General features: G+C 55.1%; 7 protein-coding genes across 7 annotated transcripts; 2 read left to right on the top strand and 5 right to left on the bottom strand.

Annotated features, from left to right (window-relative positions):
- Window positions 1-3004: 3004 nt before the first annotated feature.
- On the top strand, window positions 3005-6644 carry LRP88_10413 (AEX-3 domain-containing protein; the record flags this gene model as incomplete). The annotated part of the gene is made up of 3 exons (XM_083246876.1): window positions 3005-3659; window positions 3751-6132; window positions 6199-6644. The coding sequence occupies 3 exons, from the start codon at window positions 3005-3007 to the stop codon at window positions 6642-6644; spliced, it is 3483 nt and encodes a 1160-aa protein (XP_083097989.1).
- An 874-nt stretch (window positions 6645-7518) lies between these two features.
- Window positions 7519-9591, bottom strand: LRP88_10414 (uncharacterized protein; the record flags this gene model as incomplete). Its single annotated transcript, XM_083246877.1, has 3 exons — window positions 7519-8063; window positions 8115-8945; window positions 9114-9591. 3 exons carry the CDS (start codon window positions 9589-9591, stop codon window positions 7519-7521), a joined length of 1854 nt encoding a protein of 617 aa, XP_083097990.1.
- A 1646-nt stretch (window positions 9592-11237) lies between these two features.
- Window positions 11238-13055, bottom strand: LRP88_10415 (uncharacterized protein; the record flags this gene model as incomplete). Its single annotated transcript, XM_083246878.1, has 3 exons — window positions 11238-12562; window positions 12634-12931; window positions 12996-13055. The coding sequence occupies 3 exons, from the start codon at window positions 13053-13055 to the stop codon at window positions 11238-11240; spliced, it is 1683 nt and encodes a 560-aa protein (XP_083097991.1).
- Window positions 13056-15213: 2158 nt separating this feature from the next.
- Window positions 15214-16710, top strand: LRP88_10416 (uncharacterized protein; the record flags this gene model as incomplete). The annotated part of the gene is made up of 1 exon (XM_083246879.1): window positions 15214-16710. One exon carries the CDS (start codon window positions 15214-15216, stop codon window positions 16708-16710), a length of 1497 nt encoding a protein of 498 aa, XP_083097992.1.
- A 665-nt stretch (window positions 16711-17375) lies between these two features.
- On the bottom strand, window positions 17376-17909 carry LRP88_10417 (uncharacterized protein; the record flags this gene model as incomplete). The annotated part of the gene is made up of 1 exon (XM_083246880.1): window positions 17376-17909. One exon carries the CDS (start codon window positions 17907-17909, stop codon window positions 17376-17378), a length of 534 nt encoding a protein of 177 aa, XP_083097993.1.
- Window positions 17910-18440: 531 nt separating this feature from the next.
- LRP88_10418 (60S ribosomal protein uL3) lies at window positions 18441-19865 on the bottom strand (the record flags this gene model as incomplete). Its single annotated transcript, XM_083246881.1, has 5 exons — window positions 18441-18693; window positions 18746-19419; window positions 19472-19628; window positions 19712-19797; window positions 19860-19865. 5 exons carry the CDS (start codon window positions 19863-19865, stop codon window positions 18441-18443), a joined length of 1176 nt encoding a protein of 391 aa, XP_083097994.1.
- A 796-nt stretch (window positions 19866-20661) lies between these two features.
- Window positions 20662-23617, bottom strand: LRP88_10419 (tetratricopeptide repeat protein; the record flags this gene model as incomplete). The annotated part of the gene is made up of 7 exons (XM_083246882.1): window positions 20662-22173; window positions 22225-22469; window positions 22525-22681; window positions 22734-23006; window positions 23067-23149; window positions 23200-23403; window positions 23455-23617. The coding sequence occupies 7 exons, from the start codon at window positions 23615-23617 to the stop codon at window positions 20662-20664; spliced, it is 2637 nt and encodes an 878-aa protein (XP_083097995.1).
- Between the last annotated feature and the right edge of the window lie 3897 nt (window positions 23618-27514).

A 27514-nucleotide genomic window follows, 5' to 3' on the forward strand; every position in this document is an offset into this window, starting at 1 on the left:
GCGTTTGGGGCGTCGTTCTGCAGGCCCATCTGCACAAGAACGGTGAGGGTGGGATTGAGATGGGGGAAGGAGCGCCTTGCGTGCCCACCTGCGCACTTAGCCAGCCGAGGCGCTCAGCCAGCTCCAATCGGGTTTTTATTGGCAAGTCGATTTCCTAGGCAGGCAGGAAGGGGCGTTGGACAGGCAGGACAGGGCATGCCCAGACTTCTTGGTTCAACAACAGTCACTGCACATCTCCCACCCCGGGTTTCAGCATCCGGCTCATAATCATGCATCCATTTCTTGTTGTATTTCCCAAAGGAGCACAAACGACGCCTTATTCAATACTACATTGCACTGCACTGCATCAGTCGTTGCGCGAGCCGTGGTCCCGGGGTGATATTGCCTGCCCTTTTTCTCCCCTTCAGATCTGCCTGCCCGCAGCGGGAGCAGTAACAGCAACTGGGACTCAAGCCCGGGCCCGGACCCGGAAATATGGGTCCTGTACGAGCTCCTGATTCTGCTCCTGCACCCAGCGCTGCAACCACAACTGCATCGTAGTGCTGTCGGCCGACTAACCACTTATTGGATCCCAGACAAGGAGTTTCTCATCAGTGATCCGGAACCACAAGCAAACCTGTGTGTTGTGTTGTGTGGCTTTGCCTCAAAACGACAGCGCACCACACCACACCTATTTTTGTGCTGGCTGACCAGAATCCAAACAGGGCCGCATCGGGCGCGAGGGAGTCATAGCCCAGGACGGACAACTCATCGGTTGAGAGAGCCATCGAGCCGTGATGGGTGCCGTCTCGCCGAGTTACTGGCCAAAGCATGCATGTTCCTAGTGTCGCTGATGCAGAAGTAGAAGCAGGCGGAAGCTGTCGCAGGTGCACCCACTAGCGGTTGACGCCCATATCATCCGCAGAGTAGCATCCGTTGCACGGTCTCCTCTATCATGTTTACGACCAAGCATATTTCGTAGGGTCAAACTCGGGGCTTATATGTCGATGGCCAACGACCAACCAACTCCATCACCCAACCAACTTCGTCATGAGCTCTGGCTATGTTGGCTCACCTCGCTCAGCTCACAGAGCACCTTTGCCTTAGCTGATGGAGCCGAGACGGCGACCAAGTGGGACTCGTCCATGGGAAAGACAAGACATGGAGGTCAGACTGGGGCGAGACAGAATGAGGTACCTCCTCTGCCGCACGATAAACGCGCGACTCTGCAGGTACCTCGAACTGAACGGGTTGGTGGGGGAGAAGCGCCCACACGAGAGATACAAGTCATGGTACACGACTGACCCCGGCCAAGAGAACCAATGCATGCACCAACGGAGCACCACAGAAATCCATCATGGCCCGTGGAGCCGCTGGCGCAAAGGTTTGCTTGCTTGACCCCCTGAGGCTGATGGTACCTGGATCGAGCTGGTTTGGGGGGTACCTGATGCCGGGCGCAGGCGGCACTGTACCGCAGAACGGTCGGTACTGTACGTGGTTGGTAAGCGGGAGTGCTGCACTGTTTGGATGGGCAGATGTGATCTGGATGGATGCATCATCGAAAGGTGCGTAGAGACGGCGTGTTTCTGAAGATCGACGCCCATCTCCTTGGTTGCGGCCACCTACGGATATCAAACCGTCAGAAAAGGCACGGATACATTCCGACGCTGTACCATTTCATTCAGGGTTACGGCGACGGGAACGAGACGGCCATTGTTGCTGACTCGAATGCAGATGGTGTAAAGGCATTGGCCCCTTGTCAGGTATGCGTTGTGTTTAGGTGTGGTGGTGGGTGGTGGTGGTGATGGTGCCCAGAGCCCGAACCCAGCGGTGAGTCTCATCAGTGGTTGGCCCTAACTGATGATGGATGGTGGGTGATGGGAGCTTACTCCAGGAGGTTATCACGCCCTCAATGGACTGGTGCCAGGCGCATTTCTCAGTGGTCCCCTAAGATCGGTCCCCTACCACACTGCAACCCTACTTGGTATCGACGCTCTTGGTGGGTGGTTGCCCCTAGAAGCCGTCCCGGGAAGCCCCTGGACTATCAGTCGCCCAAATGCCCGGGCTGCCGTTGCTCCAGCCCCAGAGGCCGAAGGCGTCCCAGAGGTGACGGAACTGGACCCTACAATCCGCCATTTTACGACTAAAGAAGGCACCCTGCGTCAGACACCCCGGTCGCTTTTCTGATGGCCCAGGCTTGCTTGTTCGCCTGGGTGGATTGGACGTGGATGTATCGGATACCGCTGCCACCAAGTACCCCGTACCCATCCATCTGCTATCCACGGGCGTCCACGTCCCAGGCCTCGTCCGGGTCGAGCTCAGGCAGTAGGTACCTATAACCAGTACCAAGCAGGTACCGAGCACCAGCCAGCACTGGCACTGACGGACGGATCGACGCCAAATCCTCGTCGTCTCTCGCTCTCTCTCCTGTTCTATCCGCCCGGGCTCATCTCATTCTCCCATCATCATCAACTTCTCTTTTTTTTCTTTCTTTCTTCTTTTCCTTTCCCTATTCACTCGGCTCGGATTCCCGGTGTTATCGTGTCTTGCCCTATTCTCACTGGGGCTGTTGTTTGGGTTGCATCATTCGAACCTGAACCCGCCGACCCAGACCCAACTTTTGGCTCGCTCACGAACGAACGAACGGCGCTGGGCGACTGGCTCACCTCGCCAGTTTCTCGACCTCTGCCCCCTCCTCGTCCTTGTCGAGTCGAGTCTTTTCTGCCAGCCAGACTTAGCATAGAGCCTCCTGTCGCCTAGAGTAAGTCGCTCAAGCTTGAAATTACCGCCTGCCGCCGCTGCTGCCGCCCTCGCTCGATAACCCGTCTTTCGCTGGTCTTGTCGTCCATGGCCTAACCGAAACCCCAGCAACCTGAAATTTGTCGATCGCGGACCTCTTCACACCACAACCAGAGCGAGACGAGCAGCATAGTCGACGACTGCTCCCCCGCCGCTCTCCGCCCTCACGACCCCCGATTACTCCAACCTTGCCCATTTGCGGCCTAATAGCGACAATTGACATGTCATGGAGAACTCTTCGACCCCTCTCGCCGACTATTTCTGGATCGCCGGCGTAGAGTCGGTGTCCATCCACGACCCCGCGTCGCAGCCAGTCGTCCCTGTCGTTCCTGTCGAGTCCACCATCGCCGAAGATGGCGAGCCCGAAGACGATTTTGCCAACGGCTCCCAGGCCAAGGCCAACGCACGACACTCGCGGCACAGTTCCTCCAACCGACTCTCCAGGATATCTCTCACCGACCGATTCTCGGTGCACACACTCGAGGAGAACGACGGCAACACCAAGAGCAACCGCAGCAGCGCCACTATTCGCCCTGTGAATCCCCCCAACTTCGGTGCCACCAATGGAGGGGCTAATTCCACTGGTACCCCCAGCGGTATCCTGGGCGAGGGCCCCATGCTCATGGGCGACTTTGATTTTGATAAGGCCCTTGTCAAATTTGCAGCCGAGCGCGAGGTCTTTCTCGAGGATCTGACCTTCAGTGCTGGCGCAAAAGTCCAGGCTCGGGCACCGATGGTGAACCCTAGAGCCGAGAGGATCAAGGCGGAGGAGAGCGATAGCGGCAGACTGAGTCCTCTCAGAAGCATTAAGGGTAGCATCCGCCGCAAGATGAGCTTTAGGGACATGAACAGCCTGCGCAAGCAGCCCAGCACCAGAGCGAGTGCAAGCCGAGCAGGTTCGTCTTTTACATCTTCTCGGCGCTCCTGTTTGTGCGCCCCATCCTTTGTATGGTGACTTTGGCTAACTTGCAGATGCAGCCTCGATCCGCACTGCGAAGCGTCTCAGCAATTATAATTCCGTGATCCCACCGCCCGAGCCCCTCAACACCGATCCTGATATGCACCCCCTCAAGCGACGGTATGAGCCTGTTCTACTTGACCGATATCCTCCCCAGGAGGCTGTAGATGAGATTTCCAGGCGTGGAAAGTTCCCCGACTACGTGCCAATGTTTGCCTTTCCCAACGACATTCAGATTGTGTCCTCGGATGATCGGCCACGATCGACATGGCACGGCTTCACCATGACCTCTGACGATAACAGCAAGCTGTACGGTATTACCATCATCATCTGGACTGCTCTGACCGCCGACGTCGCCGAGGAGGTGGAACAAAGGTGCGAGGAATGGCGACAGAGCCACATGTCTGAAGAGGAGCGAGAGCTGGCGGCGAGCCTGGGAGTTCGATTGGCTGGTGAGCGGACACACCTCTCGCAGCTTCTCGCCAAGCTGCCCACGATCCCATCAGGCTCTCCGGCCCGTGAGAGGCTCGAAGACGAGATTAGCACGGTGGAGGAAAAGATCACCCTCATGACGGATATGCTTCGGCCCCTGAGACATGGTGCTGCATCCAAGATTGAGGGCCTCACCACCGGCGAGAGCGGACTCTGGACACCTCGTGCTTACGGTATTCTGGGACGAGACCCGGCCAACATGTCGTTCTGGAAGGAATGGCTCAAGGCCATTGTCACGCCCATGACAGACGGCGGTGTGCTGAGAATACCCCCGAGCTCGCCCAAGGTTGGGCGCTGGCAGCCCCTGGAGCGGTACGTTGTCAACCTGTGCACCGAGGCGTTCAACCCCCTGGGATCCAAGACCCAGGTCGAGCTGGGTGTTCGAGAGCTACGGCTCTATGCTCGAAAGGAGGCCGAGAACGAGCTCCCAGGCTCACGAACCATTGATCTCTATGCCCTGTTCAGGTGTCTGTCGCTGGAGAACATTGTTGCGCTGTTCGAGTACGCCATGTCGGAATCCCGCATCATTTTTCTCTCGTCTCACACAAGCATGCTGCACCTTGCATGCCATGCCTTGGCTAATCTGCTCTATCCACTCAAGTGGTCGAGCATCTTCATCCCTGTTCTTCCCGCACGACTCTTGTCGGCCCTCGAGGCGCCTTGCCCCTACATTGTAGGCATTGAGCGACGATACGACAAGATTGAGCTGCCCGAGGACGACTACGTCCTGGTTGACCTGGACAAGGATACCATCGATGCCACCTCGCAGCCGGTCCGCCTCCCACGTCAAGCCCGCAGGAAACTCATGTCCCTGCTGCAGGTTGCGGCGCCACACAAGCTTCGATATGGTGTCACGACAGGACCTCCTCCATATGCCATGGAGTCATTCCCCTACGATGCATTCTCTAGCGAGAACGGCGCCCTCTTCAGGTCACCAACTGCCAAGAGCACCCTGGGCAAGTGGGTGTCACAGAACTCTTCGGGCTTTGGAGAGGCGGATCCGACAAACGAGATCCAGCCGCCAGTCTTCAATGCTTTTGCTACCGCCTTGGTGGAAAATGGCAGATCAGACAGACCCAGCACTAGCAAGTCTGGCAAGACCAGCCCGCAGTCCTCGGTGTCTCCAGTCTCGATGACATTCCCTCCCATGCCTTCAACTCCAGTGTCCCGAAGCGACTCCGGGTTTGCGCTTGCAGCCACACTCCGAGAGAAGCGATCAGGACATTTCGGAGAAGAGAAGATGCGACGCAGCTCGTCGTTTGGCCTGGATAAGCACCAGCCATTCCACAAACCGAGCCTCCCGTTCCTCAATGGCCACCAGGCCAATCTGTCGATCTCGGCCATCTCTGTGGATTCCCAGACATCGTTTGGAGGAGGCTACGGAGGCGGATACGGCGGAGGTGGCTACGGAGGCGGATACGGCGGAGGTGGCTACGGCGCCGGCGGCTATGCTCCCTCAACCTACGCACAGTCAACGCTTGCCGCGTCAACCATCATGCCCAGCATGCAGATCCAGCCTGTGCAGAACACGGAGACAACTGTCTGGGTTGAGGGCCACTGCTTCAACTGGATCCCCAGGGATAACACATCCATCTGCACCATCTGCAACGAACACGCCGAGGGAGATGGCATCTACATGTGCAATGCCTGCAAGACTTTTTCTCACGGCAGATGCCTCGGCCACGTCTCCCTTGTCTGTCCCGAGGCCTTCCACGCAGACCGCGTCCGGGCGGCGTTTGTCCGCTGCCAGGCGAGTTTGTTGTACACATACCGCAAATATCTTGGACGGCCTTCGCGTCAGCAAAAGAGCAATGGCCAGCTGTATGCCTTTGATATGGAGGGTTTCATGAAGAGTCTACCGTACGAGCAGCACGACTACGCGGTCATGATGCGAGAAACACAGTGTAAGTCAAGTCACATCACATCTGTTTAACCTTTGGACGGTCTGGTGCTAATCTGGAACTAAAAAGGCTTCAACGAGTTTATTCATGACCGAGAGATCCACCCCGCCAATGCATCGGCGATCCGTCTGTTTGACGAGATCATCATGGCCAAGAGGGCCCGAGGCCGGACCGGTCTGTCGACAGGTCTCTCCCGTCTCTCCACCATCCGTGCCTCTCACGGTGCCTCCCTGCACGCTGGCAGCTTTGCTCCTCCGAACCGCGGCGGCAAGGTGCCGCAGTTCCTTGGCGACACATCCGACCACATTTGGCGGACAGCCTCAGTGCCGCTGCCCAAGGGCAACTTCCCGGGCGAGTACCGATCTGTGGTGACCCGTATTCCCGCCCGCCTCGACCGGTCTCTCATGCGGGAACCCCGTTCTATCCAGGGCATGCCCCGTGTCGAGCCACGAGGTGCCCGTGGCCTGATCCGCAAGCAGGTTCCCAGCATGCTTGGCACCACCCCTCCTACTTGAGACTTGGAATGTGCGACAGGAGAACATTTCTTTTAGTGATGGAAGCAAAGAGCCTGGGAGCTCGGAGCGGACCATCCAACCAGCAGCCCCCTTCCGTCGGTGATGCTGAAACCCATACACATAATGGTGTGACACCCCCCTTTTTTAGCTCAAAGGTAGCCTTAAGGGGGGGTGATCCAATGACAAAGATGAAGAATGGAAAATAGGGAGAAATCACCATGTACGATACCACGTTTGTAATTTAGGATGACGACCACCTCAGCAACAGAAAGTGGTGTATAGCTGGCCGGCCACAAGATGGAGTCGACAAGATCGAAGGGATGTCGGCGAGAAGGGACAACAAGCAGAAGCCACCCACAAGGAAGAGGTAGATTGAAGGGTGAGCCTGTTCGAAGGAACATGGAGCAGAGCAAAGAAGGAAGAAAAAAAGAGGACATTGCGCCCCCGATAGACACGTGTTTTGGATTCCCCGGGCTGTTTCAATCTGGCCCGAAGCCTTGCTTGGTTCGCATTTCTTGTCTGGAGCATACAGAAGAGGGGGAGAGAGGCATACACTGGAGTGAGCATATGGTATCGATCAGCATGAGCGAGCATACAGGGAGCGGGGGAACGGTGGTGCTGTGCACTCTGGGCTGGGCTGGACTGGTTTTTACATAAGACGTTTATATCTGTGCTTGAGCCATACGGACGCATACCTAGAATGTCCTGGCTAACTGTTAATCTTACACAAAGCTTCATCCTCGCATCAAACTGAAAGGCTATTCTCTTCCCCCTCAACTGCTTACCCCTGAGCAATGATACCTCCCCGTTGGGACCTAGCATGGCGGCCAGCACCTCCCTCATTCCAAGCGGTTCTGCGTGGCTTGTCCGCCTTCTAGGCGTCCATGCTCAAGTCCTCCCAGCCAATATCCTTGAGTATCTTGCCGGTCAGGGTCGAATAGCGCAAGTGTCCCTTCACAAGGTCGCTAACATTGTGGTTCTCAACACCATCCGCGCCCTGGATTTGCTGAAGGCCCGCCACACCAAAGTGGATGTTCGAAGTGCGATACAAAAAGCCAAGAAGATAGTCACTCTCCGAGTAGACATTGACCAGGCGGCCAGAGACGACGCTCTTCAGCGTCAACCAAACTCGACTCTCGGAGGGTGCCGGCGTGCCCATCAACACGACCGAATCGACGATACCAAACTGACGGCGCTCAGCTAGGACCATCAGACAGACATAGATGGCCCGAGCCGCCAGACTGTAACCCATCAGAGAGACGGGACGATCACCTTGGATCTTGCTGCGCATGATGGCGTCTGCAAGCACCACACCGGCCTTTTCAGCGCGAACCATCCCGATGCTCCAGGGGTTGTCGATTATTTTGCTGACTTTCATAAGCTCCGCAGGCCAAGACGCTTCGATGAGACTCGTGAATACTGTAGCGGTGTTAGGGCCGGCTTGATCGTACTTCTGAGGCTATAACTTACTGGTCCGCGAAGTGACGGCCTTCTTTGCTACTGCCCACGCTGAGCTTCGGACAACAGTCTCGAGTGCACCTCCCAGACTCTGAAGAGCACTCATTTCCCACCGCAGGACGTACACCTCTGCATGGTCGCCGAGGTACTTCCAAGGTCTAGCAATGTCTTCTTTCTCAGTGACCCAACCGTTTACAGCAATGATAACTCGGAGTCGTCGACTATTGGCTGGGATGGCTTTGGCGTCCACATAGTCCTCCTGGGGCGTGCCTCGGATGGGAACGATGCCAAAGTCCTGGATCTCACGAGAGAAGGACTCAATCATCTTGCTAGTCGGTCTCGTTCCATAGATTCCAAACAGCGAGCCTGCAGCAATGCCATTGTCAGACATGGGCCCCAACAAGCCCGCAGCCGCAGGTAGTCTTAGTCCATGACCGCCGTGGGTCGTTCCAATGCCTGCAGCAATGAGCTGCGCTCCGAGTCGAAAAGGGCCGGTCATAGAAGCCAAGCGCGCCTTGGTTTTCCCAACAGGCTTGCTCTCATCTTGCTTTTGCTCAGTGGCCTGCTCGGCGGCCACGTCGACAGCAAGCTGACTCAATCCCTGCGCAATGCGTTTTTCTTCCTCCTGAAGGAACTTCAACGGAAGGTTCAGAGAGGAAGTGAGGTTGAGAAGAAGAAGACGGGCGTAGGCGCTGTACTCTTGGAGCGAAAGTACCATAAGAAGCGAAATATGAAGCAACAGTTTTCGTTTCTCAACGGGAAGTGTCCAGAGCGAGGTCGGGATTGGTGGGAATCGACGGGATAGGTCACGGTCGATGTGATTTGAGGGGGTCTTGAGAGGGCCTAGCACACGTTAGATTCCAAGACTTATAAGTATTGTTGGGAACAAGGACTATTAGAATGTATACGAACCAGTAGTTTCATTTTCCGACTTACCAGTTGTCACTGTAAGCCCTCCACGACCGCCTCTACCACCACGACCAGCGCGACCACCTCTTACACCTCGAGTACTGCCACGCCCACGCCCACGAACATTAGTTTGAGGAGCATTGGCTTCCATGACACTCAAGTCCCGGAAACGCTGCATGGCGATCGTCTGCCACTTGCGGTAGAAGAGGAGTGCCTCTTTCTTGAGCTCCCTGAGTTGAGGTGTGATCTCCTGTGCATCCCCCTTCTCTCCAGACTCGGTCACCTTAGAACTTGACTGAGGCACCTGTGTTGCTCTCTTGACTTGAGACGAAAGCTTAGGGTTGGCATTCTCGTTTGTGTTGCGGAGTGACAGGGCCAACAATTGGTGATGGCCAATGTCCTGATCCCCAAGAACAGGGGTAACAGGAGGAGAGTCGAAGATGATGCTGATATCGTTGTGAAGCTTCTCGGTTATAGCATTGATCAGTGTAACTAAATCATTTCTCTCAACAGGAGAGATAGCTCCGGTCAAGTCAACCGGACGGCGAGGAGCCGGGCTTCCTCGACCACCTCGACCCATGATGCCGCCGTCGTGGGAGAGTTGGTGTAGTGCTGAACGAAGATAGGAGATGCGAGAGCCTGAACTGATGAAGACAACCGGTCGTCTCTGAACTCTTGTAGGCAGATAACGGAAGGGCTCTGAGTGATCAAGATGATGTTATCGCGGGAATCTCGATGACCAAGGGCGAACAAGTTGCTAAAGGTCGAGCTTTGGAAGTCCAGGGAGAAGCAGAAGCTGCATCATCAGATGAAAACCAGCCAGTACTTCTTTCTCCTGCAAATCGAGTTGCTGCCAATAGAAGTCATCTCATTCACGAGATTGAAGAGGGTCGGACAGAAGACGTAAACAAGGAGGAGATTGGGATGAATGAATGGTGAATGAAAGAAGGAGACAATGGGGGAGAACACAAACAGGAAGGAAGCAACGGACTCGCCGATAAACAGAAGGTACAAGGGAGAATAAAGAGAAGGAGAAGAGAGAAGAGGGAGAAGGTATAGAGTAAAGCAGGCAGATGCAGAGGCAGGCACGACCGCACATCAAACGATGGAAGGTGCGATGTGATGGTGGTGGGTGGGTGGCTGCCCCAATATCTGGTTGGGTATGCCAGAAGCCGCGAGTGACAGGTGAAGGGAAGGATCGGAAGGAGGAAGACGAGGTGAATGGAAGAGGAGAGAATATCGGGCGATGCGGTGCACCTCGATGCTTCACCAGCTCTCTGGTCCTTTCCTTGGCTGGGGCTGGCGTTGCTTTGCGTTGCCAGCTATCTGCCAGTGCCAGTGCCAGTGCCGCCAGCTGGCTGCCGGATGTGACCACATGATGCTGCCGGCTCTCTGGCACTCTTTCTGCTGCTCTCTACGGGACAAACGCGGATAAGGGAGTTTCACAATGTACGATGCATCCAAGGTCGTCATTCATTCAGTGCTTTGATCTGTGAGTGTAAGAGAGCAGTGCTTGGTCAGAGTCATCAAAGGCCGAGTCACTTGCACCCAGCTCTCTCCGCCAGTGAAACTCAGGACGTAAATTTGTTTGCTACAATGTCTGTTCATGGTTTCATTCAAGCTTATCGATACTCGTCACGACTCTTTGACTAGTCTACCGACAAGCAAGTGGCGAGATAGGGGGGCTTGCATCTCCGCAACTTGTGCGACTAGGGAACGGAGCTTGTTCAGTTCGGCCATCGGCTAAGCGAGGGAGAAAGAAGAAGGTATAGGCCTTTGAAATACATAGTAAATATTAATAGGCTTTTATATAGTTCCAAGTGACATTGCTCAAGCTCGAATCTCAACTACGAGCCCCCTCAACACTCAGCTCGATCCAAACCCCCATACCACGACGCCCATTAGTGACGCAGGAGGCTTCGGTCTTGTTTTCCGTACGTCGTGAGAAAGTCGAGGTGCCAGCTCACCCCATCAATCATGGTGCTGTGTAACCAAATTTCGGTAGAAGCATCGGTGAGCACGACGCCGGACGGAAGAGGGTCTGCCCCCGAATCGAATCAACTCGCCTGCCGTTGCCCAAGAGAAAGAAAAAGGCCGGTATCCGATCTTGACGTGCCTGTCATCAGTCTCGATTTGATTCGGTCGAACGAGTGCGTACAGGATGTTGGCTGGTCCTTGTCATGGCCATGCGGCATACCGGGCACATGGTACAGAGTCACGACAACTTCATTCTTCTCCCATTTCGTGGTATCTCTGGTGCGCCGCTACAGCAAACGGGGGGATCGCATGCCCACAGATAGGACATGAAACATTCTCCTCCATGCTCCAACCCGTCGCCTCCTCATCGCCATCGTCACACTCGTCCTCCGATCTCGCAGGCTCCTCTACCTCATCCTCCTGATCTGGAATTACCTGGAACGGCCTCAGCACTTCATCCTGACGCCTGAACATGGCAGAGATATCCCTGCCTGCTCCCGTCTTGTCATCCGCCGCACCAGCCACCATATTCGCCACGCAAATGTTGAGCATCTGCAAGTTCCATCGGTGCCCCTTTTCCGGGGAAAGGCGCCGCAAAAGCGGTAGCAGAGCCTCCGAAACGAGCCGCTCTGCGATGCGGTCGAGGTCATCTTTAACATCAAAGACGAAGCTGGGAAGGGGTGCCGATCTAGAAACCCGTCCAGAGTTGTGACTTTGAGCTGATTGTAGTTGTGCCCAGGACCTGACCGAGAGCCGCAGCGTCTTTGGCCGAGCGATCCATCTTTGAGAACCCGGAACGTCAGAGTTCTGATCGGGAACCAGCAGATCCACCCTCATCCTCCTAACCAGCGAGCAAGATAGCTTGTGGAGCTCTTCTGCAATCTGCGGGATGGTTTCCAGGCCTTTATAGGTGTCCTCGATACTGATCTGGCTTGGCATGTCGCTAGCCTCCTTGACCTCAGTCGGGTCGACACCGTGAAGCAAACCCCATATTCTAGATCCTACGCCCTTTTCAGCACCAGGGCCCATGAGTAGAGTCTCTATTGTCCCAGGTGAGATGTTGGGATGAAGCCGGACTTGGCCTACAGTTACGGGCACGTCTCGCAATTCCGGCATTTCTAGGATGGCCTCACTCATGTCAGCACCCACATGACCCCCCAGAACTTCGACAGTTTTGAAACCCAGACCAGGTATCTTTCTAAGTTTATGGTCATCCAGAAATTTGATAGCCTCGTCCTGGGTGAAGGCAAGCAGCGTCGTCTGGTTCCTGGGCTTATTCTTGCCACCCACGAGCTTGCTGAGCATCTTGTTGGTTGCTATGCCGCAAGTTGACGTAAACCCAAATTTCTCTTCTATTTCGAGACGCAAGAATTGGGCAAGATGCGAGCCCAGGAGGAGGCGCAGGTAAGCGGGACTCTCAGTGTCAAGGTCCTGGGAGGCTGTGTCCTGGACACAGCCCGCGATGCTAGTCAGATCGCACTGAAAGCCCCGCTCCGGATCTTTTTTCGAAAGGCAAAAAAACGAGTTTGCCAGGGATGCCTTGTTGAGGCAAAACAGGTTGTATTCGACGATATCTGTGACATCTGGCGGGCCATGGCCTTAGTTGAGACTACCTATTTTAAGCAAGACTGACGGGACAACATACCCATAAAGATCTCATCAAACCCAAGGCGTTCAACCTTGTGATTCCACGAAAAGGTCTTGAAATAGTTGAAGAGAATTTTGCTCGTATCGCGAAATGGCGTGAGATCCTCGCCATCCATCAGGACAAGCTCCGGGCACACGCGCTTGGCCTCGGAAACCGACATGAGCTTCTTGAGGCCAAGGGCACGAGCATTGTAGTTGCATGTCGACAGGCAATTCTTCTGCTTGACGCCCACCGGTAGCTTCTTGAGTGCCGGGTTCTTGTTCTCAAAGACCTGAGCGTAGAAGCAATCGTAGTCCTATGGCTGATGTGTAAGCACGAGCGGCCGATGGGGGCTGCGACGGATCGGAGGCGAGACGCACGAATTGTAAAATGACTCGGTCGTTGTTCCATCGAGGCCTTTTTTTATTCGGAGTCTCCATGGTTGGCCGGGATTCATGGAGTTGAAGAGATGGGGGCCATGCAGACGGGATGCGTGCACCGCGAGATTTGTCTTGAGCGGGAGAGGTTACAGGAGACGGGGAGAGATTAGAGAGGATCCAATAACCTCACTCTGACCGCCAAACAGAATGCTGGTTTTGTATGCGAATACATTCACATCAACAAACGCTTATAACGAGGATAGACAGAGTTGATTGTCATTGGCGAAGCATCCATCATCTCTCAATTCACGGTACCTCCCGTACCCGTACCCGTTGTTGCTCAGGGACAGAGGTGCCTGCCCGTTCGGGCCGTTGCAGCTGCCTGTGCCTAAGGCCCCGACCACTCAGCGTCCATGGAGCGTCGTGCAGCTTCATCCCTTACACGGATAGACCTTGACCTTGGCGATGCTCCATCCATCCCTCCATCTCTTTACTCAAAACATGATGGGATTTTAATCCAAAACGCGTTCATCTGTATTTCGACTGGCGGCGATGGCCCCTGCCTGTCACAAAGACTATCCTAGAGCCAAGTCACCGCCCCCAAGCGCGCCAAACCTCCAACGTCTCAACAAGCGCGCCCAACATGTGTTTCAATCGTGATCGACGAGCTGCAGGATGAACCCGCCAGACGGATGCGAGATAGCTGCGAGGAAACGGCCTCCAATGTCATCTGAGACATGGCCCAGCAAAGACATGGAGCAGCAGGTCAGATGTCGACGCCAACCTCCATGTTGATGCCAGTCATTAGTGCAGCAGGGTCAGACCGATACGATAGACGCGATGCGATGCGATGCCATGTCTGGCAAAGACTCTCAAGTCACCCTCCTTCCCCGGCTCGCTTCCGAAGTCAATGTCTCGGTCTCGGTCTCGTCCCCGCTCCGATTGACTGACCCTTGCACGCAAAAAAAACAGCCAAGCACCCACTACATGTTGCTGGGTCGTTTCGACCATCCACGATTGCGCTGTAGCCGCCGACCTGACGCCCGAGATGCACAGAGACGTCTAGTTGGATCCATCTGCTGCAATGTCGCCGGTCTTGCAGTCGAGCAAGACAGACAGACGTGCCCACCGCATTTTGACTTTCCCACCACCCAGTTTTGTTTCTCAAGTCTGCCCTATTGTCGATATCCGTGTCCGTCGGCACTCGCTCAAGGACACGCAGCCACTATCGCAAAAAATACAGATTACGTCCACCAGTCAGCCCTAGGCCATCCGTAATTTTACAAAAAAAGGTCTGGCGTGCTCAAGACATGGGAAAGCCCTGCCGGATCATGGCTTGGAGCATCGTGTGTCAGTAGGCTGAGCAGCAATTGACCCCACCGTCATCTGCTCGCCAAATGCACCGTCATATGGACCGTCAGATCTCCTTGCTCATGGCTTACTGAAACTCGTCCGGTTTTGGCTCCAACAATCGAAGGCGAAAATCCACCACAGAAGAGGCCCAGAGACTCGATCAGACGCAGCAGACGACCAGTCACTCTGTCAATCCCCTCAGAGTCAAGCCACCATGTCGCCTAAGGGAGGGGAGGGTTGCAAGAGGGGAATAGACGCCAGTGGGAGTGAAAAGAGCCGACCTGATAGCCGCGTGATTGGGCCTGGTTTGGAACTCAACAAGGGTGACTCTTCAACCAGGGCGCTTGCGCCTTCAACGCTTCCCCCCCTCAAGACTTCAACGAGCCAACCAGAGGAGGCGCCAATGCAACACCCCCGTCGCTTTCACCTCGCTCTTGGCAAGCCAGAGGCCCCAGGGCTGAATCCTTCTCAACTCTCGACTTCCGCGTTTAGTTTGTGAGCGAAATATCACACTGCATGCATGGCTAGGGGCGCTTGTCTCGGTGTTGGGGCTGGTCGAGGAGAGCATGGGTGCCCTGACCCCATCTCGTTTCCGCGGCCGGCCCAGTGAGATGTGCGCTTGGATCAATGCCGTCCTATATAGACGCAAGGCCCTCATTTCTCGCTGTTTGCTCGTGTTGTTTCTGCCGTTTTGACATCCCGTTGTTGCTTGTGATCCCTGGCGGTTCCAGTCTCTCGGGTACAAGTGCTGGTCTGTTGGTTGTATAGTCTCAGCCACTTCCGACAGAATCTGCTCTTTCCATTTCTTGGATGTCTGTGTCGACTTGATATATACCAACTTATTCGTCCCCCGTTACATCCGGTCATGGCTTCTACACAAGCACCATCTAAGAGGCCTCGGCTCTCTCTTCAGATCAAGACATCATGTAGCCCGGCCACAAGGTCGTCGAGGAGCTACGCCGTGGACCCCAAGGACCCAACTGCCTTCAACACGCTTTCCAATGTCTACGTTACCACTATTGAGAGGTCAACGCCAGTTCAGACTGAGCCCATGACCGCCATCAACACACTCGAAGCATTCAGCCTTACAACGCCTATGGACGCCAAGCACAGAGTTGTCACACCTTACGTTGCTTCATACCCGGAGACTCCTTTGTCAGAGAATGCCCCCTCACCAAACCGCCTCGAGATCAACTACCCAAGCACTATGACGGCCACGCCTCCTCTATCCGCTGGCCCAGTCGACTCACACACATCCAAGCCCTTCAGCTTCTCGGCTGCCGATACTTCAGCAGCAGATGGGCAAGTGGCTACCTCACGATCCGAGACACTCACACCTCTTCGGTCACAGAGCCTTGCCGATGTAGCTCTGCAGGCTCCATACACACACCCTCGATCACTTCACAGCATCCTCCGCAACTCGCCTCTTCCTCCGCCTACCGCCATCCCTCCCTCTTCTCCTCGACGACAATCTCTGCGTTTGCAAGAAAAGGCAAACAGGAGAGTCGGCTACAGCAAGCCCCTCACTCAGGAGATCATCACCAACAAATACACCAAGTCCCATATTGACCTTCTCGTCGAAGAGGCATCACCACACTCTCCCCCATGCTTACCTCCCCTGCCCCAAAATGCCGTGGACCTCGCCATGGCGTTCACTCCCAACGAAATTCAGGACGGCGGACAGACACCTGGACCCTTTACAGACACACAACGTCGGATGGGCATGTTGACTACTGGTACATCACCCTCGCCACAGGGGACTTCGCTGGCAGGACCAAAGGGTGTATTGAAGCGCAAGAGAAAGGAAAAGAAGCGTCGCTGGGTCTGGACTATTGGCCAAGATGAGGAGGACGATGAGAATGTCGGGGGTTCTATCGCCGCCCTCAGAGCGGAAGCTGCAAAGCCCAAGACAGCCGAAGAGGTCAAGACTCCTCTCACTGCCATCAAAATCCCGCAAATCACATACTCCACCATGCCAACACCAAGCATCGAGAGCGCCGATTCCGAAAGCGAGAGCTTTGATCACGATGTGGAGATGTCTGACACGAGTAGCTGTCTCTCAGTGCCAGACGAGTTTGATAGCAACATGGACGTGGATCTCAAGACTCCAACTGCTCCCAAGAAGCAACCCAACAATGTCAACAACAAGAGAGACACTCCAGTGCCGGCGGATTTACTGAATGTCGAGGGGGGCAGAGATGATACACCCATTCCCGCAGAGTTGTTGAACCCGAGTGGAAAGAGAGATACACCCATCCCATCAGACTTGTTGAGCATTGATGGAAAGAGGGACGATACACCCATACCTTCGGAGTTATTGGATGCGGATATCGCATCCGGGCTTGGACTTGTTCGCCAGTAGATGAAGGATCTTTGGGAGAGGGGAGGTTATGTACATCAGACGGGGTTCAAGCATATACACGCATGTTCATATTACCAACGGTCTCAGGACGTATGGTATCTGGCGTTGGTTATTCATATTTTAGGGGTGTTTTTGGTTATGACTGTAGATACCTTGGGCGGCGGCGGCAAGAAATCATGGGAAACAAATGAGCAATACGATAAATGAAGCCATTCCTTCTAGCATCAAACTTGAACATCAACAGAATGTGACCATTGTTTCACAAGACAGAGGAGACTTGTAGCGGCCAACCCACCTCCTAAGTCCGTCGAGACTACTGGCCATGAGCAAATGAATGAGTATGAATGATCTTGTAAGGTTCTGTTAGGCATGTTTCAACTCACAGCCGTGGTCTCGATCCCCATTTAGATAATATCAGACAGATCGGTGTCTTTTCGGAAGAAACGCATTCTCGGGGCACTGTAACGGAATTCTTTCTCATGTTTGGATCATTTATTCGTAAATCCCATCCAAGACGTACGTTCCAACAGGTTTAATGTACCAGCATATAGCAAGATAGCACACAACCAGCTCAGCAATACCAGCAAACACGCACACGCAATCAGCGCCTGCAAAAATCAATATTCCGAGGCTCCCATATTCATCCCAAGCGACACAACTCGATCTCAGCTCTCAACCGCCAGGGCCTTGGCGCCGATGAGCCTTCCATCGGCGTGCGAGACGACCCAGTACTCGACCCTCGTGGCGTCCCGGACGATCTGGTATACACGCACGTCGTTTCCCTTGGACGCCTCGCGCACCGCCTCGATGACGTTGGTGTACTGGCCGCGCGAGTCCCAGTTGAGGGGGTCGAGGATCTTGATCTCTGCAGAATCGGGGGAGGAGTGGTTGATGAGCTTGGCAAACTCGGCTAGAACAAGGTCAGTCTTGGGGTTTTTGTAGTAGTATACGAAGAGGTTTCTCTCACACTCGGTTGGTAGTCCGTTCTTGCCCTCCCACTTGAGCGAAACCTCCTCGAATGGCTCGTCGGCGTCCGAGACGTAGACGGCGCTCTTGCACACGTTGCGGATCTCCTTGGGTACCTCGCTGCCTGTGTCCTTGGCCTTGAACACGGAAGACTTTTGCTGTGTAGTCGCGTCGGCGCCGGTGTCCTGGTTCGCCTTGTTGAGGAAGGCCATGTAGTCGTCGTCGTTGGACATGTTGAAGGGTCTTGTTCCGCTGAGGGGTCTTTGGTGAGCTCGGCAAATGGTGTTTTGGATGAGGAACTGAGAGCGAAACTGCGTGCAGAGAGGGAGTGAGATTGTCTTTAGTTTCAAGAAGCGCCGAGAGCAGGTTTTGAGGGACATGAGGGAGGAATTGGAGGCGTCGCGCGGGAGCTGAGGTAGTGGGACAAGAGGATGATGCATGTACAAGTTTCGGGTGGGGGTGACGTCAGGCGACGATGGAATAAAGAACCAGCCACAAGAGACAACGACATCATGCAAATGATAGGTCCATGGACGCTACGGCATACACACACACACAACAGTACAATCATGCAACTACAAGTCACCGAGCAAGGACAGTATGATTAACATTGGGAATCTCGTTAGAATTTTTTGAATCCATCCCTCTAGCTGGACTTTTTACGTTCATGCCAGTTAACCTAACCCAGCCCCAAACGCAAGGCGAACGAACCAACCCTCGACACCGTGCAATGGTCAAGACAGAAAAGGAAACGAGCGACCGCCTTAAGCGGAGGCAAGATCCTTCTTGAGGGTACCCTGGTACTGCTTCTTCTCCGCAGGGGTCTGGAAAGCACCGTGTCCGAACTCGGACGAGGTGTCGATCCACTTGAGGCTGACCTTCTCCAGAGCCCTCCGCGAGGTCTGGGGGAACATGGTCTTTCGGAGGGTCATGACACGCTTCTTGACACCAGGGATGGAACCCTTGAGCATGACAAAGTCGTTGTTGACCTCGCCATAGCGGACGAAACCACCCAGACTGAGCATTTGTTAGCGTGTCTTTTATAGAAATGAACAACAGGAAAACATACGGGGTGATCTTCTTCTTGGTAACGTCGATCTCGGTGGCGGCGTTGTCGTCGGCATCGCCCTTGCCAATGCGGTAGATCTTGTGGTTGACCGAGGTTCGGTGGTGGTAACCCATCTGACCAGCACGGGCAACAGTCCACTGGACGTGCGAAGGGTGCCAAGCACCGATACAAGCAACCTTTCGGAGACCCTTGTGAGTCTTGCGAGGAAGCTTCTTGGTGCCCCATCGAGCGGTGACACCGTTGAAGCCGTGACCCTTGGTGACGGCAATGACATCAATCATCTCATCCTGCTCGAAGATGGAGGAGATGTCGACGGGCTTCTCGAAGAGCTCTTGGCCGAAGGCGACCTTGTCGGCAACGGAGCCACCGTTGACCTGGATCTCCATGAGGTGGGCCTTCTTCTGCTTGAGGGGGGTCTTTCGGATCTGGGTGTGGGCGAGGACACGGACGACGGTGCAGTACTTCTTGATGCGCTCGAGCTCGCGGGTGATGGAGGCACCGTTGTTCTCGGAGTGCTTCTTGGCGTACTTGGTGAAGGCCTTCTTCTTGCTCTTGTACCAGTTCTTGTAGAAGCGGCGCTTGACCTCGTCGCTCAGATGCTCGGCCCAGACGGTGGTGAGGGATCGGAGGCCGCGGGGAGTCTCGATGTAGCCCACAAGACCAACAACGATCATCTAAAAGATGTTAGCCATAGGCACATAGCCAAGCGGGCTGCATTGTTCGTACAGGTGGGGTATCCACGATGGTAACCGCCTCAACAATCTCCTTCTTGTTGGCCTTGGCGCCAGGTCGGTCGAGGTCGCGGACGATGGTGGTCATACCGGCCTTGTAGCCCATGGCGGCGGTCAGGTGGACGGGCTTCTTGGGGTCATCCTTGGGGAAGCTGTTGCGCCAATGCGTTAGCCACTGCATTGCTGCTTGAGATCCTCAAAGGCATCGCAAGAAAAAATATTCAGGAATACTCACGACTTGACCTTTCCACGGTGGCGGGCAGCGCGCTTCCGAGGCAGGTAAGCCAGGGAGCCGTGGCGGGGAGCCTCAAACTTGCGGTGCTATTGATCTATCGTCAGTCTCTGTTCACGATGCCATTGTCGTCGTCGTCTTCCGAACTCACACTCATCTTGGGCGGGCTGTGTGGTTTGAGGGGGTTAGTAGGAACCTGAGTTGACGAAGCCTGCGTGAAGAGAAAAGGCAAGAGGGTTCAAATAAAAAGTGTGGGCGAAATTTTAAGCGAGCTGCTTGGAAAAAAACAGTGGGTGGCCCGTGCACCACTGGGCTTTCTGACCTGAGCCCCACAAAATGCTTCACCGAGAAGTCACCGAGAAACTACTCAGAAAGATGAGAGACGACCTGGGCGACATTGGCACAGGAATATCAAGGATGTGTATTAATTGAGGCTCTTGTTCTTACGATACATATACATCATGTTCCCATATATCCCAATCCTCACGGCCGTTCAACGGTACAGACTGGCCTGCCGAGCCTTCCATTTTCCACCGAAAGACCTCCCTCACCGAGCTGATGACCTAGCCCTCATCAGGAACGGCAAGTCACGTGAGCATTGTCTTAGTGTTTCCCAAACCTCCAAGTCTTTTGCTGCGAGTGTGAGATTACGACGATTACTAGGATGGACCCGATTTAGGTACGATTTTCTCAATTGAATAGTTACTATGGAACCACCAACCAACAAGGAGATTGATATGTGTAATGATATTGTTCGCCGGTGAAATGTAGCCAAGAAAAGACCGTGAAACCCCGGTTTTGATAGTTCTGTCCCTGGCCTCCTCGCTTTGCCCACACAAATGAAACCGCGCCCCCATAAGAAAGTGGTGGTATACATGAAAAATGACAGAACTAATCGACTGTGAAAGGACTCTTCAACTCGTAACTCGGGCAAGATCAAAGCTACCAATCAATCATTCAACTTTTGGGGTGGGCCCCGACACACCGTTGACACTGGCGTTGGCCGGCGTTGATGTCTTAACATCCCCCGCAGCCGAGCCGGGGCCGGAGCCGTTGGTAACGATACCAGTCTTCTTCTCATCCTCGCCGCTGTCATCGTAGTTCTCGTCAACTTCCATCTTCCTTGCCGCCCTTTCGGGCTCAGAGGCGGGGGGTGCTGCGCGAGCAGGGGGAGCATGCTCAAGGCTTGGTGGACGCTCCTCCTTAGGGACAGGCCCAGATTGAGACTTCTCGTGCACAACTCCAGACATGGGGCTGTGGCCCTGCTGCATCGGTGGAAGATGGTTCGGGCCCGATGTGTGGCTTGGGGGGTGATGAGCAGCATCAGATGGATGGTAGTTGTCGGTGGGATGACGAGAAGATTCCTCCGGCCGTCGTGGCTCCTCTGCACGGCGAGGCTCATCCGCCCGGCGCTGGTCTTCCACACGTCGCGCCTCTGACGAATTGCGGCGATAGGCATCACGGGGAGGAGTGGAGGGTCTTCGGTGTCGCATGTCATCCAGACGAACCCGGTTCTCCTCGTTGGCCTGCTTTTTAGCGGCAGATTCCTCTTCCCATTCCCGCATCCGCTTGGGTCCCACCGAGGGAGGTCGCTCATCCATTCGCTGCATGGCAGCCTCAGCCACAGCAGGAGGAGGTGGTCCAGGGGGTCCCGGGGGTCCGGGTGGTCCATTCTCAGGAGGTCCTTGGCCAGACATCTCGGGATGAGGAGGATACAGCGGTGGGGCCTGGTGCTGAGGGTACGCGGACTTGGGCGAGGGCATGCGGTTGTCGTGAACAGGGCGCCCATCGGGACGAGGGCTGTTAGTTGGGCGGAAGGGAGCCATGCCGTTCGGGCCATTAGGACCGTTGACATTGCTGGAAGGGGGGGCCGATGCCGAAGGTGTCGCTCCACCCCAGTTGGGGTTGGCAACTCGGCGCTCAGAGGCCGGGGCCGCTGGTTGAGATTGCGGGGGAGCGGGGTGAGGTCCCTGAGAGTACTGATGGCTTTGAGGAGGAGGAGGGGTTTGGCCACGACGAGGCCCGTTCCGGGTCGGGTCGTTGTACGGCTGGCGCATCTGCTGCTCTTGCTGAGGGCTAGGCTGGCGTTGCAAAGGAGGAGCAGGGCCTCCACGGAAGGGCTCTCCACGAGCCTCATAGGGGTTGGGAGGTTGAGGTGGAGGGTTAATGTTGGAGAGCCTACCTACCCAGGGGTCTCCGGGGTTAGGAGTGATGGGAGGAGGACCAGAAGCTGGGGCCTGCTGAGCAGAGCCTCCCCACTGAGGAGGTCCGGCAGGGCCTGCGGCCTGATAAGCCTGCGGGTGGACATCGGCCGGCTGAGGAGCAGAGGGAGGCGGGCCACCGTTGGTACCACCAGAGCGGAGAAGCTGGAGGCGAGCCTTGATGTGAGGGTTGCCAGGGTCAAGCTCTGCAGCACGCTGGTATGCGTCCAGAGCATCAGTGATCTGGTTGTTGCAGCTCTCGTACTATGCCTGTGTTAGTCTGCGCCTCTTGAAAGATAGAAAGGTGAAGCATACCAAAGTGCCAAGGTCATACCAAACCTCAGAGATGTAAGGGTTCAAGCGAATAGCTCGAGAGTAAGCGTCCAGTGCATCTCTGTACTGGTTGATCTGGTAGTAGAGCACACCAATCGAGCACCAGAAGGTGGGGTTCTTTCCATCGCGATAAACAGCTTGCTGGTATGCCTCATACGCTTTGGGGTACTTCTGCTGCGACATGTAGCAACGGCCGAGCAGGTACCAACTCTGGGCATCTTGGTTGTCTATATCATGTCAGCGTCTAGATTCGGAATCCCAATGGCATCAAGATGATCATACCTGCGTTAACCGACTTCTCAAGATACTGAATGGCGCGATCCTGGCTCTCGTACGTGTTGCTCTGCTGGTGATGCAGCCAACCAAGCTGCTGGAGGACCTTGGCGTGGTTTGGAGACTGGTCCAAAACGCGCTGGTAAGCAGCCTTGGCATTGTCGAACTATGAAACGTCAGTTCTGTCACTGCGTGTGCGATTATGAATATGCACTTACGTCCTTCTGCTGTTCATGCACATGTCCAATCTGGAACCAGATGTCTTCCTGGGTCAACGGTCCTGGGGGAGAGTTGACGATATACTTGAAGCAATCAAGACTCTGAGAATACTTTGACTGTTGTTTGTATATTATACCCAACCGAAAGTAAATCTCGTTCGCCTTTTCGAAATCTGGTTGAATATGCATGACTTGGGAGAAGGCTTCCTCGGCGTAGTCATAGCTGCCATATCGGTCGTAGAGGATACCAATACCGTACCACAGCATGGGGTCCTAGACAATGTTTAGCTTCTGGCGTAAAGCGCGACAGAAGATTGCAGTGAATCATCGTACCTTCGGGTCCCTAAGATGGACCAGGGCCTGCTGATAGGCATCGTACGCTTTCTGAAGATTTTCAGTCATCAGGTAACAGTGACCTGTCGCGCCAGTCAGTTTTGCGCCGTCACACAGGGAGCACACAACAAACCTAGGTTTCCCCATGCCTCGCCACTGTTCTGGTCGATCTGGGTGATGGCACGGAAGAACTCGAGCGCCTTGTCAAAGGCCTCGCGCCCTTTGAGTAGCATTCCGATGGCGTTCATAGCGGGGATCGAGTTCGGGTTTGCGGTGAGAGCGCGCTCATACGCATGCATGGCTTCATCGGGGACGCGCAGCAATTCGGAAAAACTGCCTGTATGGATATGAGCAAGTGTGTCGAGTGGGACGCGACGCGACGACAAACCTATTTGCATCCAGACGAGCTCATTCATGCCCGCGATGCCAGGTGAAGGCGTATAGGGGCCGGGTTGGACGCCAGACTGAGGAGGAGGGGGGGGAGGAGGGGGCACCTGGCCCTGATGCTGTTGCATCTGCATCAGGGTTGGCGACGCGTGATGGTTCGCCATCTCTTGGGTGGTGATAGCAGCGGTGACGATGCAGCTTGCAATGGGCAGCAAGCCGACGTGCGACAGCTAGCAATATTAATACGAAGCCAAATGCTCTGACTCGACCGTGAATCAGGCACGTTGCGATGCTTGTGGGAGACGCGCGACGGTTGTGATGCCCAACAACTATCGTCAATGCCCCGAAGGTGTATGTGAGTGACAAGGTCAGGTCAAAGCGACACCGGTATGAGGCGGCGCGGCTATGTCTGTGAACAGGTGCGAAAGGTTAAGGAAAAAAACAACCACCAATGGAGACGCAAGTGGCTACAAGAAGGAAGTCAAAGTCGAGTACGATGGGTCGTAGACCATCCCAGGGCGCTGGCGGAGAAGAATGAAAGGTCACCGATGAAGCCGTTCGCAGGCGACGGAATGGGTGGGAGAGGAAGAAAGTGAGGAGTTGGGAAGAGGCACAGGATGGTGGAGGAAGGACCTGCGCTGGCCTCGCAAACTCCCCTAACCCATGAATGAAAAGGAAGGAACGGGCAAATTTAGACGCACGCCGGCGTGAGGGGCCCAGGCAAGGGCCCCACCCAGGATAACCCATGATTTTACTTTATTTACGGCCCTTGGGCATGCCCTCCTGGGAGTGCCACACTGGACCCGTCAACAGAACCATGCGGAGATACGTACTGGGGCAACCTTGGAGCTCTCGCACGCGCCCACCCACACACACCCTCCCCGTCCTCTCAACGCACGCTCTCACACAGAGTTCCAGCCCGCAAGCTAAGGTCGCTCACTTCCCGATGCCCTCCCCAGAAGGATGGCCTAGCGGGACCGGCCTTGGCCCAGCTGTACCCGCAAATCGTCCTGGTGGCAGCGCCAGAGCCAGCGCCAGGTGCAGCGGCCGAGAGTGGTGGCGGCGGCATCCCAAGTACCTCCGTACCTCGCAGGTATGAGATAATGTGAGCAGCTCTCGGGTCCTGTCTCGCCTGCGACGGGTCAGTGGCGCGTTCGGCACCTGGGGGCCCCTAGGCCCATCGCTGAGGCTCCAGGACACTGAAGGCGGCTGACACACAGACACGGACACACACACAACTCTCCATCACAAGAGACATTGTGAGGACTCGAGGAGTCTGCAGCGGAGTGATCGGCAGGTAAGCCGTGACAATCTCGGGCCTGCTCAGGCAGCTCGCTGCCTTTCCTTTCTATCCCTTTGCACTTTCAAGACAGATATTCGACGCTTCTCCATCAGATACCCATCCAGCCTGGGCCAAACAAAGAAACGTCCAGTGGCTGGCTAAATGAGTCGTTGATCCATCCATTTTGGGGAGATCTCCCCTCGTCAGGGGAGGGCGCTGACGATTGAGAAAATTCGGGCATTTTACGGAGTCAAACGATGGGAGACTAGCATCGATGCTGGTATCTCATAACATCCAACGTCCAATGCGCGACGTGCATATGCTCTCGCGCAGATGCAGTGGTGAGCGAGTGGAAGGCTGTCGAGTTTATGAAGGCATAAAGTCGCGCATCGATACCTGGCCGCCCTGTGGTGTTCATCTCTCTGTGCCAAGCGAAACAGCACCGCTGGGCGATTAAACCCGGCCAAGACGCACGTCCAAGCTCTGCGTGGCGCATCTGAATATGCCAAGAACCCTTGGAGACAGGTACGTACCGCTGCCCTGTCAAAGTCAGGCAGGACAGGGAGGCGAGACAACGGCAGAGGTAGAGAGCAACAAGGACGCTTTATCTGTGCGCTTTGGCAGGGAGAGGCACTGTTGTGCTGCGTATCTTGTCGCAGATAGCGTGGCGTAACGAGATGTTGTTCATCGTTTGATCAGAGCAACTCTCTTGGATCCTCTGTAGCCTGATCTGAACGAATGCGCATACAGACTTTAGAAATCTAACGATATATCCATAGTTGACGCACAATCAAGACGCGAAGGCGAGCACCAACACAGGCTTCCAGAAAGCACCATGAGAGGCGATGATGATGATAGCGGCAGAACGGTACCCGACAAACAAACGAACTGTGCGACCATCAACGACGATGAGGATGATGGTGGACTGCAGCACGCTTTGGGGAGGCTGGATGGCCACAGCCGGATCGAGGCGGTGGTGGCGCAGGAAGGGGAATGGCTAATCTTTTCACCGCTTCCCGGGGTCACCGCTAAGCTGTTCCGGAAGTCACCCACGTGTTTCGGACCATCTCTCTCGTAAGCCGTTCGGAGCATGGCCTCGGCTTGTTTTAGTTTTGGAGGGCTGGGGGAGAATGAGATTGACCAGGGAAACAAACGAGCGGGAGTAAAAAGGGGGTTCCCGGGCCCAAGGCAGCGCCATGGCCCTGTCAAGTGACAATGACGAAGATGCTACAACGTACGAGCAGGACCCGTGCCTCGATATATTTACCAAGGACAGCACGTCCCAGTTGAATGCGGATGCCTCCCTAGTAAAATGTACTTAATGAGTACATAGCCGCACAGTTTGCGTCGCGTAGTCATCAAGCAAACGAGGAGAGACGCATTGTGCGAGGAGATCATCGCCGCTCAGCGATGTCGACAACTTATCGCACAAGTGTCAATCAGCACAAAAGGTCTCGAAAACGGAGTTGATGCTTGTAATTCGATTCGGGAATTCGAGAAAAGCCACAATAAATCTCAACCGCAAGCGCGCATTGTTCTGGGGTCAGAAGAGATTGGATCGCGCTCACAAGAGCCGCGTCGTAATGAGCGGAGCCGTGGAGATTCACAGCGCGACATGACGGGATCCGCTAGAATCGAAAGAAAAAGGAATCACAAGGTAATCAGTGGACAAGTAATGATTCAGCCGCAATGCAGCGCGCAGGCTTCGCTGACAGGAGGGTTCAAACAGCAAAGGCGAACACTGGCTGACTGGTGTGCCTCAAAGGGCTGACAAGCTTTTCACTCCAGGTGCGATGCCGTCAGTCGGTTGAGGTGAGGCGCCGCGGCGGCAGTGCGCTTGTTGGATGAAGCAAAGTTTAACGACAAGGCAATTACATCGTATCGTGGCTGCTCCAAATTTAACCTCGAGTCGTGTATGAAATATGGATGCAAAATGTCGTATAGCTTATTCCTGGATAAGATCAACCCAACAGAAGTGCGCTCTATGCATGTGTTCTGCAAAGAAACTCCAGACGCTAGCAACGCCTGGATGAACAGCAGCAACGTCTCGCGAGCCTCGAAGTCGGCGTCGCGACTGTGACCGCAGCCGCCGGGAAGCTAATAAGGGAGCCAGGGCTGCAACGAGCCCCATGGATCAAGGGCAAACCGGGCCACAGGGGACCAAGGGGGACAAGGGGTGCAAGGGCGAAAAATGGACAAAGGTGTGGTGTGCAAGACCGATTCGTGTGGACGGGTGGATGGATGCCGGATGGGTGGATACCAGGGTTGGTCACGGGCGGAGGTGAGGCTCGTTGCTCGCTGATGGAGATGGGTAGCCACGGCAGCAATCAGAGGTGAGAGGCAGACAGGCAGACAGACAGGATGGAGGTGACGATGCGATGCGATGGATGGAGATGGACGGGAGGTGACAAAGTGGGCCGAGGGTGGGAAAAGGACACTGGGGGGAGGAGGGGGCGTGTGAACCAGAGAGACTAAGGCAGCTAGGGGTGGCTCCTTCTGAACAGGGGCCGCTGGACAAAGCTGTGGGAACGCAGAGCTGTGGAGTGGGGAAGAAAGGGTGGGGAAGGAGAGATGATGATGATGCTGGTGGTGTGGACATGCATATTTCTCTGTCTGTCTGGGCCGGGGGGCTGCCATCCATGGATCCATCCATGGCTGATGCAGGACTGCGGGCGGCGGCTGGCTGCCCGCCGATACCTTCCTTTGGTACGTACCGGCTTGGCCAGGATGGATAAATGAGTGGAGGTGATCTTTGAGTGGGACTGACGGATGGACTGGA

This window comes from Fusarium phalaenopsidis, assembly GCF_050370095.1.
Source record: "Fusarium phalaenopsidis strain FUZ10S chromosome Unknown contig_32304, whole genome shotgun sequence".
In the NCBI taxonomy this organism is placed as follows: domain Eukaryota; kingdom Fungi; phylum Ascomycota; class Sordariomycetes; order Hypocreales; family Nectriaceae; genus Fusarium; species Fusarium phalaenopsidis.